Below are 13,315 nucleotides of genomic sequence, written 5' to 3'. Positions count from 1 at the left end.
CTGCATGTAACAATATGTTTGGCTCCTTTACTTTTCCATGAAAATGAACATTACTCTTCTAGAGCAGGGGTTTTCAACTGGTTTTGTCGCAGGGACCACCATTCTGACTAGAAAGTATCCGCGGCCCACTGATGTGCCTGCGCGCGTGCGTGTGTGCGTTCGTTCGTGCATGTTAGGCCATAAGGTGACCCTCGAAAAGTGCTTTAGAAACCTAACTTCGCTCCACAGGCTCCGAACTAAGCGAACTTCAGTTCATAAAAAAGAATGAGTTATGTTAAGGATTTAAAAAAAAGTTCGCCGTTTTTCGCAATGCAAGGCTATTCAAATTCACAACGTTTAATGAAGAACTAGTGTCTCCGAGGCGTATGTACATATTCGGCAGGCGTAATTTACTTTTTAATACTTTTTGCCTCGAGAGGTGCCACGGTTCAGACGTCATCAGAAGGAACGAATCAGATAGCTAGTATGTCAGCTGAGCTCGAGTAAACAGAAGCGGCATGGCAGCCATCGTATTAGCCGAAGAAGAAAAAATCTCGACAGAAAATGTAAAACAAAAGATATCTTCAAAACGCAAGATGTGTTACATGCATATATCTTCTGTTAAGCATGAGGAAACACATAATTTCACCAACGTAAGGTGGAATACCTATCGAAACCTAGGAAACTTCGATCCAGATCAAGGTCTGGCCCCGTCCTACCTGCCATCTGTATAATTTGCCAGAAAGACAGCAAATTCATCGTCGCGAGTGGCAGACGTCCAAAAGAAGCTTTGTCAAAAACACAGACTTTAACAGCAGGTAAGACTGTTTCACCCTCACCCCCAACACACACTAACAGTAGGTAGTCTATGTGAATGCATCCCAATCCCCAAAACACACACACACACACACACACACAGATGTTTGGAGAAGTTGAATGACTATCTAGCCTACACTGCAGCACAATCATTGTATTTGTCCAATTCTAATATGAATGCATGTGTGAATTGCCATAATGTGTTGTGCATGTGTCTGGGTGTGAAATTACATTACACCCCTCCCCTCCAGTGTTTTAGGTTTTTGATATTGACTGAATCACAATCTGACTTTAATAGGGTAGTGTGTATGTTTATATGGATGTCAAAGCATGCCTGATGTTAATATGACACTGAATACCTGTTCAGAAATGTGACTCCTCTGCCTGATGGCCTGCCTGGTTAGCACACCGCTTCTGAGTAAGCCCATTCCCCCATAACCCCCCCCCCCCCCCCCCTCACTTGTACACTTGGGATTATCCGCTTCTGTCCCTGTGTGTTGCTGGGCGGTCCCAGTAACCTTACTCCATCTCTAGAGGTGTATCCTGCCTGTGCTGCACATATGTGTGCTTAAGGACACTTTTTTTGGGTGCACCACCTAGCACCCTTTTTACTATCTAGCCTACACTGCTGTACAATCCCTGTATTTGTCTAATTCTAATATGAATGTATGTGTGAATTGCCGTAATGTCCTGTGTGTGTGTGTGTGTGAGAGAGTGAAATTACAATCCAATACATAACATTCCCATGCCTATAATACCCCTATAAATTATTTTTTCTTTTCTTTTGTACAAGGCAAGTTGCAGGAAGCAGCTGAAGTAAAGGATGACCAGAGCATCCTCATTCACATCAAGGACAGAGACTGTGTGGCTCTGGAGGTGCAGTACCACAAAAGTTGCTACAAAGAATATACAAGGTTTTTGAGTGAGCCTGCCAGAGGAGAGAAAGAACAGCAAGTCATATCTTAATTTTATGAAAACACATACAGTACAATGTGTGTCCTGTGATTGAGACAGTTTGTTCTCACAACACGGATCTCACAACGAAAGCTCTCACAACACATATCTTCTTCTATATTTTTTGTAAGGATCAAGGGCCGTATTCACAAAGCCTTTTATCTTACCACTAGGAGTGCTCCTAACTCGCGCTAAAACCTTTTACGTAGGAGTAATTTCTTAAAAGTGATTCACAACGGCTCTGAGACCTACTCATACTAAGGATCATACCAACTCCTAAGCTTAAAATAAAAACTCCGTTGCTATGGATGACGTCGCTTCTCATGCACGAGTTTAGAAGGGGTGAGGACGGTGATTGGTTGTTGACAGGCTCTCTCATTAAAAACTCAGTCCTAACATCCCCCTAACGATCCCACTAAATAAACAGAAAATAAGAGAATAACCTAGGCTTCAAATGAAGTCATATTAAATAGTTATGGACAGTGCACTTAGCAGAATGCACACGCATGATGACAAGTTTGTGCATCCAACGAGAATGACGCTTTGCACGTTAAGAGAAAGAGAAATTGCCGAAAAAAACACGGAAATTGCATGAAATCAAAGAAGTAATAATTAAAGCACCCTGCAAACTATGCGTGAGGCATGGGAGGACTTATGTGTTAACATAAATGCTTCATTCCCTGCCGTGTGTCGCTCTGTCGATGACTGCGAGAAGCGGTGGTATGCGCTCCAGTCACAATGTAGGATGGAGATTGCGGAGTGGACTTTAAAAGAGCCGTCGCGGCTACAGGTATTGTGTCACCAAAATAGGCCTCATGCGTATACTTGCATGTTGTAGTTCAACTGTGCTCCCGGTTGTGGATTGAGGAAGGGTGTCAAAAGCCATGTCTTGCATGGATGGCCACTGTCAGCCAACAAGTGGCATCCAGCAGGTAGCCTACATGGTGCCGCTCAAAAAGCTGGCGCAGACCGCGCTCTCCATTAAAATGCGCGACTCGTGAGTAGATCCAGGCCACTTCGCAACAATATCCATGATTGTGAAATTTGGATCAAACACTATCTGTGTATTAATTGAATGTACCTTTTTGCGGTTTACAAAGACGTCCTCATCTCTGGATGGAGCAATTATTTTAATGTGTGTTCCATCGATGGCACCCACGACACCGGGCATTCCTGCAAACGCCATGAAATTGACCTTGATCCTTTGAAGTAGGCGATTGTCCAAAGGGAACCGGATAAACTGTTGTACAATGTGTGGTCTACAGAGTGCGGTGATTGTTTGATGAATGAATCGGCTTGATTGCGATATTCTGAAGTCGTCTGCGTTGCAAAGTTGCATTTTCCCCGTAGCCAAAAATCTTAATGTTATCAAACATTTAACTTCCGGACTGATTGGGTTGTTTCGGATAGTTGGAGACATGATTGCATCCCGCACTAATTCTAGTAAAATGTTGATGCCTTCACGGTTTAAACGATATCTTCTCAACAATTCAGAGTCGTTCATTGTCTCCAACACGTTACGTCTGGCTTCAGCCATTTTAAGACTTTTTGTGAATAGGTCTTAGTGACTTAGGAGTCCTCATGAGGAGTTTTAAGCTGTCCTAGACTTAGGTGCTACTTTTAGGGATAAAATATTTTGTGAATTGCTCTTAGTAAAAAAAAATAGGAGTCCTAAATTTAAGACTGACACGCCCATTATTTTTAGGAGTTTCTCCTAAATTCGCCACTTATGAGCTACTTTTAGCCCTAAGATTCTTTGTGAATTGTTGAGAAGATATCGTTTAAACCGTGAAGGCATCAACATTTTACTAGAATTAGTGCGGGATGCAATCACGTCTCCAACTATCCGAAACAACCCAATCAGTCCGGAAATTAAATGTTTGATAACATTAAGATTTTTGGATTTTTCACAATCATGGATATTGTTGCGAAGTGGCCTGGATCTACTCACGATTCGCGCATTTTAATGGAGAGCGGTCTGCGCCTTTTTGAGCGGCACCATGTACCTGCTGAATGCCACTTGTTGGGGGACAGTGGTTATCCATGCAAGACATGGCTTTTGACACCCTTCCTCAATCCACAAGCGGGAGCACAGTTGAACTACAACATGCAAGTATACGCATGAGGCCTATTTTGGTGACACAATACCTGTAGCCGCGACGGCTCTTTTAAAGTCCACTCCGCAATCTCCATCCTACATTGTGACTGGAGCGCATACCACCGCTTCTCGCAGTCATCGACAGAGCGACACACGGCAGGGAATGAAGCATTTATGTTAACACATATGTCCTCCCATGCCTCACGCATAGTTTGCAGGGTGCTTTAATTATTACTTCTTTGATTTCATGCAATTTCCGTGTTTTTTTCGGCAATTTCTCTTTCTCTTAACGTGCAAAGCGTCATTCTCGTTGGATGCACAAACTTGTCATCATGCGTGTGCATTCTGCTAAGTGCACTGTCCATAACTATTTAATATGACTTCATTTGAAGCCTAGGTTATTCTCTTATTTTCTGTTTATTTAGTGGGATCGTTAGGGGGATGTTAGGACTGAGTTTTGAATGAGAGCGCCTGTCAGCAACCAATCACCGTGCGCACCACTTCTAAACTCGTGCATGAGGATCGACGTCATCCATAGCAACGGAGTTTTTATCTTAAGCTTAGGAGTTGGTTTTATCCTTAGTATGAGTAGGTCTCAGAGCCGTTGTGAATCACTTTTAAGAAATTACTCCTACGTAAAAGGTTTTAGCGCGAGTTAGGAGCACTCCTAGTGGTAAGATAAAAGGCTTTGTGAATACGGCCCCTGAACTGGTCTTTGCTTTTCTGCAGGACTGTGTTGCACAGATTTATGTCATTATAGTTATTGTGCCAATTCGAAAGAAAGTGAGGAACTTGATAGCTGTCCTGACACTGACAGTGAGGACTGAGTGTCCTTAATATGTTATTCTTTAATTCTGTTTTGTACTGTTTTCATATTTTTCATAAAGATTGTTTATATGGTTGATCAGTGTTGTATTCATTTGTGGAAGAATGAATGAATGACTGAATTAACAAATGGTCATTGGTTTAAGTAGGCTACAATGCTGCCTTTTATTGATACAAGGAAGGAGGTTTATTTGTCACATAGGCCTACATAGAAATACTAACGTAAAGCATGTAGTGACATTTTGTTTGGTGTCAAGCTTTTTGCCTGACCTCAGTGTTTTGAAAAGTCAATGGCCAGTGATGATGCCGTCAGGACACTATCCACAGCTGTGGGGTGTAGGCTACTACGAAACTCGATTAGAGAGATAGGTATGCAGTACCACGAACGTTGTTCTCTTTTGCGTCGCTACATCACCATGGTATCTTATGCTAGCAAGTAAACCTGGTCGGGAGGAGATTTTGTGCTAAGTAAAACTCAAATCGTGTGAAAACACCGCCTACTGAACAAGCGATCTCACGTGTAAGATTCTGTCATATGTTACAGGGGAAGCTCCACCTATCCAAACCCAGTTTGACAAATATATCACATAGCTGCGGTCGTAGTACCACTTAACTTATAGCCCCAGTTAAGGTTTTAGCAAGCCTCACTATGTCTAGATAGCCCGGCTATCTGTAACGAGATTCTTAGTACACCCCACTGTTTGTTGGGTGTTCACAGTCCATGTTAGATCCTCAGTCAGGCGTATTCTCATGTATTTCAAACTTGATTTAAATGACAACATAAACATAATATCATCGTATATTTGCCTCATTGTTCTCCTTGGACGTGGCTAGGTATACAACACTGTTTAGAATCCCTTTGGCCCGATGTTCGGATGTGTTCCTCTTTATCTGTTACGTAAATTCAAACCATGGTGGTCGCCATCTTGCCAGTCTGTTTACAAAAAGCAGCTACCTCATTGGTGTAGAACGATCACGTGTCGAACCGTGCCACCACCCGCGACCAAAATCTTATTACGCTGCAAAGGCTCTAGTTCTGCATAAAACATAGACGTATCGACAATCGACACGAAAGTAAGCGGCGAACTTTTTTTTGGTAGCTCAGCACGACTCGTTCTTTTTTATGAGCTAAAGATTGTGTAGTTCGCCGTCTGTGGAGCGGGATGAAACGATAACAGGGTTCACCATACGGCCTATGTGTGGGGAGAGGGGAGACCTGTCAGTGTAATATCTGGGTGGGCATGGTGAAGTCCACACAGCCTGTCTATTCGTGGTGAAATGGTAGACAGCGACAGTCTCATATCATTCTCTTGCCCTGTACTTATTCTTCAAGTACGCAAAAAAAAAATGCTCACACACAGGTAGTTTGAAAGTTTGCTAAATACACCTCATTGCTTTTGCAGCAAGCTCTGGAAATTCCGTCTGGCAACTTATCCAGAACTTAAGTCATATGTTGCAGGTAGGCTACTCAATAAGCTTGGCATTCAAGAAAACGTAATGCGTCTCCATATGCCGCAATAGTTTCGACGGCTTCATAGCTTCAGTTGACCATAATGTTGAACATGAAACACAGTGGTACCTCCTCTCCTGCTCTGGCTATCATCACTGTAAATCCGTATTTGATGTATTCCTCATTGTTTTTTCTTTTTCTTTGTTGACTTTGTTTCCCTGTATCCTGCGAAGGTGTACCTTTGTCATGGCAGCCTGTCTCTCTCCTCACTAAACACCGATCCATTGGTGCTTCTGACCAGCTAACTCACGGTAGAACGAAATGTTAGCTAAGGACAGTAACTTCAGTCGTTCTCGTTCACCAAAAGTTTGACTTTTTCGACTAAACTTCAAAAGTACTCATAGGCTATGCTTAACTGCAGATGCTTGTCAACTTCTCACTCGAGACTGTATGTTATGAATTATCCGGTATGGCGTGACGTTATGAAGCAATGTGTTGGCGTAGCCATTCTCACTAGGCTACGGTAGGGTAAATGTATGTAATATACGGAGGAAATAATTCACGCTCCTACAATCGGTAAGTGGTAGACCGGAAAGAGAAAGACTTTATTTGCACAGCAATATTTATACAGAACATCACGCATAACGTCTGACGTATGAGATCATATATGTCAACACTCCCACTTGATCACATACTCTTAACATCATAAACTTACAAATAACACAACACTTTAGTACACAGGATTCTGTATTAGTATACTGTATAACAGAGACACTCCATCTCTATAATTTCTTTATTTTGATTGAGTTTAACCTTTTTACATACCAAACATAAATGTCATAAATCTCTCCACCTTGAACTTTGTCATTGGCTTTGTCATGACATCTGCCACCATATCAACTGTAGGACAGTACTCAATCAATATTTTCCCATCAGTTACTGCAGAACGAATAAAATGGTACCTTATATCAATGTGTTTGCATCTTTGGCGGCAAACTGGGTCTTTGGACAGAGCAATTGCACCTTGATTGTCCTCAAAGATTTTAACTGGTGCAAACTGACAATCATTATCCATTCCATTCATTAACTGTACAAGATAGAGGCTCTCTTGTGTGGTTACAGCCAGTGCCATGTATTCAGCCTCACATGTTGATAATGCAACTGTGGCCTGCTTTTTGGACTTCCACGAAATCAGTGGACCGACATCAGTTAGACTAAAGCAGTAACCCGTAGTGCTTCGTCTGTCATTTATATCAGCAGCCCAATCAGAATCACTGTATGCCACAAGTTTTAGATTTGCCTCACTTTTCCTGTAACATAACTCATGATCAATTGTGCCTTTCAGATACCTCATCACATGCTTAGCTGTTATCCAGTGTTGTTCATTTGGTTCTGACAAATACTGTGATAACTTACTCACAATCCAACTTAAATCAGGCCTGGTACATGTCATTATGTAAATCAGACTTCCTACCATCTCACGGTAAGTTTTAGCATCAACAGGGTCAGCATCACTGTTGTACTCCATTTTCTGTTCACATGGGGTTGACCTAGGCTTACAATCTGTCATGCCAAATCTTTCCAGTACTTTGGATATGTACCTTTTCTGACTCATTTTTATAACTCCGTCATTCTGATCAAATTCCATCCCTAGGAAATGTTTTAGTTTTCCCAGATCTTTCATCTTAAATTTCAGAGCAAGTGTCTTCTTAACATCACTCAACAAATCATCATTACTAGCAGCAATAACTAGATCATCAACCCAAATTACCACTATTGCTCTTTCTTTTCCAATTTGTTTAGTGTAGACACAGTGATCTGCAGGGTTTTGCACAAAATCATTTCCAATCAAATAATCACTCAGCATCTTGTTCCAGTTTCTACCGGATTGCTTTAGACCATAAAGTGACTTGTTTAGTCTGCAGACTAGATTTTCACCTGTGTCAGACTTCACCTCGAATCCCTCTGGTTGCCCCATATACACCTCGCAATCAATAGGTGCATGCAAATATGCTGTCTTAACATCCATCTGGTGTAAATCAAGATCATATTGTGCGGCCATTTGCATCAGTACACGTATTGAAGTTAGATTAGCAGTTGGAGAGAAAGTCTCCTTGTAATCTACTCCCATCACCTGATTGTAACCTTTGGCAACATATCTGGCCTTGTAGGTTTCTGACTGATCTGCATTCGTTTTGATAGCATAGACCCATCTACCTCCCACTTCTTGTTTGCCCTCTGGTAGGGTAGTCAGTGTGAATGTGTTGTTTTCTCTAAGAGAATCCATTTCCTCATTCATAGCTTTAGCCCAAATCTCTGCCTTAGGTGAGCTCATAGCTTCTTTGAATGTTTGCGGTGCATCACACATTCTATAGCAGTAGTCAATGTTAATTGACACCTGGTCATTAGACTTCACATCAGTAACATACTCAAAGAGGTACTGTGGGGTTCTCCTGTCTCTTTGAGGATAACGAGGCTCACTTCTCTCAGTCTGAGCTGTATCTGTAGAATCAGGCCTATCAAAAGTTCCCTGAGATATATTCACATTCCCTTGATTCTGTGCCGTTACAGTTTCAGTTAATCTGGGTGACACATACCTCTTCTCCACAAAGTCATCGTCAATCATTAGATCGGTTTGGGTTTCTTTCTCCACAACATTCTTTGTGACAAATCTCACCAGCCGGTGTTTCGATACCTTCTTAGTGTCAGGGTAGTACACTAGATATGCAGGGCTATACTTGTCATATCCTATGAAAACTCCCTTCTCACACCTCGAGTCTAACTTCTTCTTGTCATGCTTGTATGTGTAGCAGACAGATCCAAATACTCTCAATCTAGACAAGTTTGGTTTCTTGCCTGTAAGCATGAAGTATGGCGTTTGCTTTGTTCTGTTACAGTAGCATCTGTTACGAATCACTGCAGCAGTCATTACAGCATACGTCCACAACTCCTTCGGTAGATTACTCTCAATCAACATGCATCTCGCCATGTCAAATAGTGTGCGCCAATTCCTCTCTGCCGTGCCATTTTGATGTGGCGAATATGGTGCTGAGAATTTGTGTCTAATGCTATGCTTGGTTAGCAAAGACTGAAACTCCTGTCCTGTGAACTCTGTGCCATTATCTGACCTAATGCACTTCACACTCCCATAAGGGGTTACATCAGCAAGATATCTCTCTGTTGCTTTCGCAGTATCACTCTTAGCTTTCAGGAAATACACAGACACTGTACCTGAATAATCATCTGTAAAAGCTAAAGTATACCTGAATCCCTCTTTTGCTACTGGGTCAATAGGACCAGCCAAGTCAGTGTGTACAAGCTCAAGTGCTGCTCTTGCACGAGCGTCTGGTTCTCTGCTTCTGCTCTGGACGAATTTACCCTGTGTGCATATCTCACAATTCAGTTTTGATTTATCAAATTTGCCCTTAATCTGCATCCCCTCTACTACATCTTGCAATCTGGAAACATCATCATAATTGCAGTGCCCTAGTATTTCGTGCCAAGTTTGAATATCAAAACATCCATTACAAGAATCACAACCTTCTTCACTTTCATCACTAACAGTGTCTAAGTAATAAAGTCTATTGTGTTCTTTAATGTCAAACCTTGTACCGCTTTCGTGGATGAGTTCGTCTTCTCCTTGCTTGAACCGAACAGAGGCTCCGTTGGTCGTCGCTGCTTTTACCGAGAAAATGTCCTGGGGATATGTCGGGATGAAGAGCGCATTCTTCAGTGTAGCCTTCACTCGCTTTCCCTGGCGGTTCACCAGGTTCACCTCCGCGTCGCCTCTCTTGAGAGCCACACCGTTTGCCCTGGTGCCGTCAGCCAATTCGATGAAGTGCTTCTCAGACTGGAACGTGTTGTCAAACTTCTTAAACTTCCCGATATCCGTAACGATATGCGACGTTGCTCCCGTGTCGATCATCAGCCCTTTGAGGTTCCATCCACGTTCCTGGAAGTCGCCCGCCTTGAAAGCATATTCATTTTCTCCACTCTGTTCCTCATCAGCAACTCGTTTGACGTTGTCATTTCTTTTCCGTCTGCAAAGTGCATCTGTGTGTGTCGAACTTTTGCAGTATCCACACCATTGCTTTCTCTGGCGTTCGTTCGGGCATGCCTGTGCTTTGTGTCCCTTCACTCCGCAATTGTAACAGACAATGTCGCGGCCTGCAGCGATCTCTCTCCCCCGAACTGTAGCACTCGCCCTCATGACGTTGTCTTCCGAGCTAGCACGATATTTTTCAGTGTCTTCAAAACTTCTCAATTTTGTCTTGAATTCAGCAAAAGCTAGATTCTCGTCCGTTTGCGTAACGTGGATAACGAACGGTTTGAATGATTCCGGCAATCCCTTCAAAATCATGGCAATCAAAAGTCCATCACTCAGTCTTTCTTCAGCATTTCGAAGTGCTGTAACTGTTGCTTCTGCCCTAATTATGTAGTCCGTCACACTTTCATCTGTACTCTTTTGCAAAGACGTTAGCTCCGTGTACAGGCTAATTATTCTTGGTTTGCCTTTACCTGCGTAGTAGTCTCTCAGTATCTTGAAAGCTTTTCTTCCGTTGTCTGTAGCATCTCTCATTATTAACGACAGGCTTTTATCGTCCAAGAACTGTATCATTTCTGCATATACCTCTTCATTTTTCTTTATGTCGTCCTCGACGTCGTCTTCCTCATCGTCGGAGCCAGGCTCGTTGAGGAGGGTATCCTTCAGTCCTAGTAGGCGCATGTGGCCCAAAAACTTCGTCTCCCAAATTTCGTACTTCTTCTCATCTCCGTCAAAACACAATCTAATCCACCTACTTCCATCTCGTGACCTGGGCCCATAACCTGTTGGCGTAGCCATTCTCACTAGGCTACGGTAGGGTAAATGTATGTAATATACGGAGGAAATAATTCACGCTCCTACAATCGGTAAGTGGTAGACCGGAAAGAGAAAGACTTTATTTGCACAGCAATATTTATACAGAACATCACGCATAACGTCTGACGTATGAGATCATATATGTCAACACAATGCATTAACATCGGCAAAGCACAGGCTACCATAGACTGGATAGGTGCAAGGCTACATTCTGTCAGCGTGAATCACCTTTATATTATCTTAGACATATTTTTCTTATTTCAGACATTTTCAAGAGCAATCTGGAAATGTGTTGAAATATCAAAGCAAATATATAGCCTATATATTTTTTTTTTTTAAATCGCGGACCCCCTGCAATACCGCCACGGACCCCCGGTTGAAAACCCCTGTTCTAGAGAGTATATTTAATGTCTTTGTTGGTCTTATTTCCCAATTAAGACCATTTCACCGTTGTCCATGTAGAAATGCAGGTGTAGAAATATATTTGAACAAAAGGCCTACATAACATTTTAGAAAGAGTTTAACAAAGTGAGTGGAAATATAGCCTATTGTATTTTTAGAACATTGACTGTGTGAGAATCACAGACGTAAAAGGGATTTGCCTTGGTTCTACTGTCGCTTTAAGACGGCGATACTGTGTATCTGATTAATTCAATGTACCGCGATGCGTTAGAGGGGAGAAACCTGAATTCCTGCCGTTGCGGTTGATGTAGCCTACCAGTCAAGGGTTGAACAGGAGGCAAGATACACTGTAGGGGATTTACTTCTAAATGAACACCAGCTATATCGCGATTCAAGCAAAGATTTGTACATAACTATTTATATAATGTCTTCTAATTCGCTGCATGCAGTAGTAAGATATTGTGTTTCGATTTAAAGGTGCAGACAGAAGACGTCTATTATAGAGGGGTGTTTTAGAGCCATTGTCATCGTCTCTAAACGACATGTCGTCGGAGAAGCACGGTAGGATTTTGCCTTGTTTTTCTTACATAGCCCATTCCATTGTTGTGATGTCATGTAATTGTTAATTAAGTTAATTCAGATGTTTCGCAGAAGGAAACAGGCCGTGTAGGGTATGCTGTAGACTACATTTTAAGATTTGTTCTCAAATGAATTTAGGGTGGCGTTTTAGCCTTAAAATCGTTATTGCACCATGACGCACGATATCTGTCTCTCCATCCTCTCATTCTCCTCAGCACCATTTCCTCTGCATCCTCTGCATCTGTTTTCTCGCTCACCGTGAACACAAAGGTTACCGCTTACCGTGGCTCCTCAACTTTGCTTTGGATGCACTTCATTTGTGAAAGAAAAGGCGAGAGCAAAAACGCGCCTGACCCCTTGGAGTGGACTATATGAATACTGCCGTAGGCCTATAATAATTTGGGTTATGTCTGTGATTTCTCTCCCACTGACTCATTGTAGGCTATGCATCGGAGCTGCCCAAGTAGGCTAGTAATACCCTATACTGGTGTGTTTCAGCGTTCTCCCTGTTACTGCAAGTCTTCGTGGCTAGTTTACTGTGCAGCAGGAACAGAGCGGAACAGAAAAACGCATTGCACACAAGCGCATCACATATTTTAGCCTGCGCATAGCTTATTACATGTGAACCATGTAAAAAAAAGAGACCTGTTGGCGTCAATTGGTCACCTTTCGGTTATTTTCATGTATGATTATTAAATGCCGATATTAGAAAGGCTGTTTATGTGGCTGTTATCTTTTAGTGACATGCCCTTTTCTTGGAAGAGGAACTTCGCCTACCTCCTCCTATGTCTAGGTTTACCTCATCACCAGGGCAAATACATCATTAGGACATGGACCAAAACGTATGCCGATATTATATATATATATATATATATATATATATATATATATTATTGAACATATTTAGGCCTAACTGGTGTAGGCAACTAACATTATCAGACCTGAGAGTTACTCTCATATGGTTCCTACAAATGGTGGCCACTTAAATGGCATGACAAAGAGTGCAATTTCCCTATATTTGAAAGCGCCTTGGCAATGCACAAACTGGCCTTCAGTATGAAGTGTTTACTGTGAGATTACGGTAAACGGATTAGGCTACTTTACCATAATTGCAACTGTCTATTTTTTCCTTAGTAGCCTACGAGTATGAGTTGTCATCTCCTTCTTTAGCTAAAATGAACAGTCTTTATCGTGAGAGAGTGTTCATTACATTTTGATCCTTCCTTCGAACTAAATTGCATAACTTACGTTACAAAACGTGACTGACGACGTTGCATGTGACTGACGGTAACTATTTCAAAATAAGCACAAATATCTGATCTGAGGTTTTATTTGCTATGGATAAGGTAGG

At 42.0% G+C, this 13,315-nt stretch overlaps 1 protein-coding gene across 1 annotated transcript in view; it reads left to right on the top strand.

Annotated features, from left to right (window-relative positions):
* Positions 1-11,927: 11,927 nt before the first annotated feature.
* Positions 11,928-13,315, top strand: part of prrt1 (proline-rich transmembrane protein 1) — a gene marked incomplete at both ends in the record, with an annotated part of 5,071 nt that continues 3,683 nt past the window's right edge. The window contains one exon of the mRNA XM_080836514.1: positions 11,928-11,946. Within this exon, the coding sequence (XP_080692640.1) occupies positions 11,928-11,946 (19 nt within the window). The remainder of the gene's footprint in view (positions 11,947-13,315) is intronic.

The sequence above is a fragment of the Sprattus sprattus genome (genome assembly GCF_963457725.1).
Source record: "Sprattus sprattus genome assembly, chromosome: 4".
Lineage (NCBI taxonomy): Eukaryota > Metazoa > Chordata > Actinopteri > Clupeiformes > Clupeidae > Sprattus > Sprattus sprattus.
The sequence above is the reverse complement of the archived record's forward strand: the minus strand, read 5'-3'. Positions and strand labels throughout refer to the sequence as shown.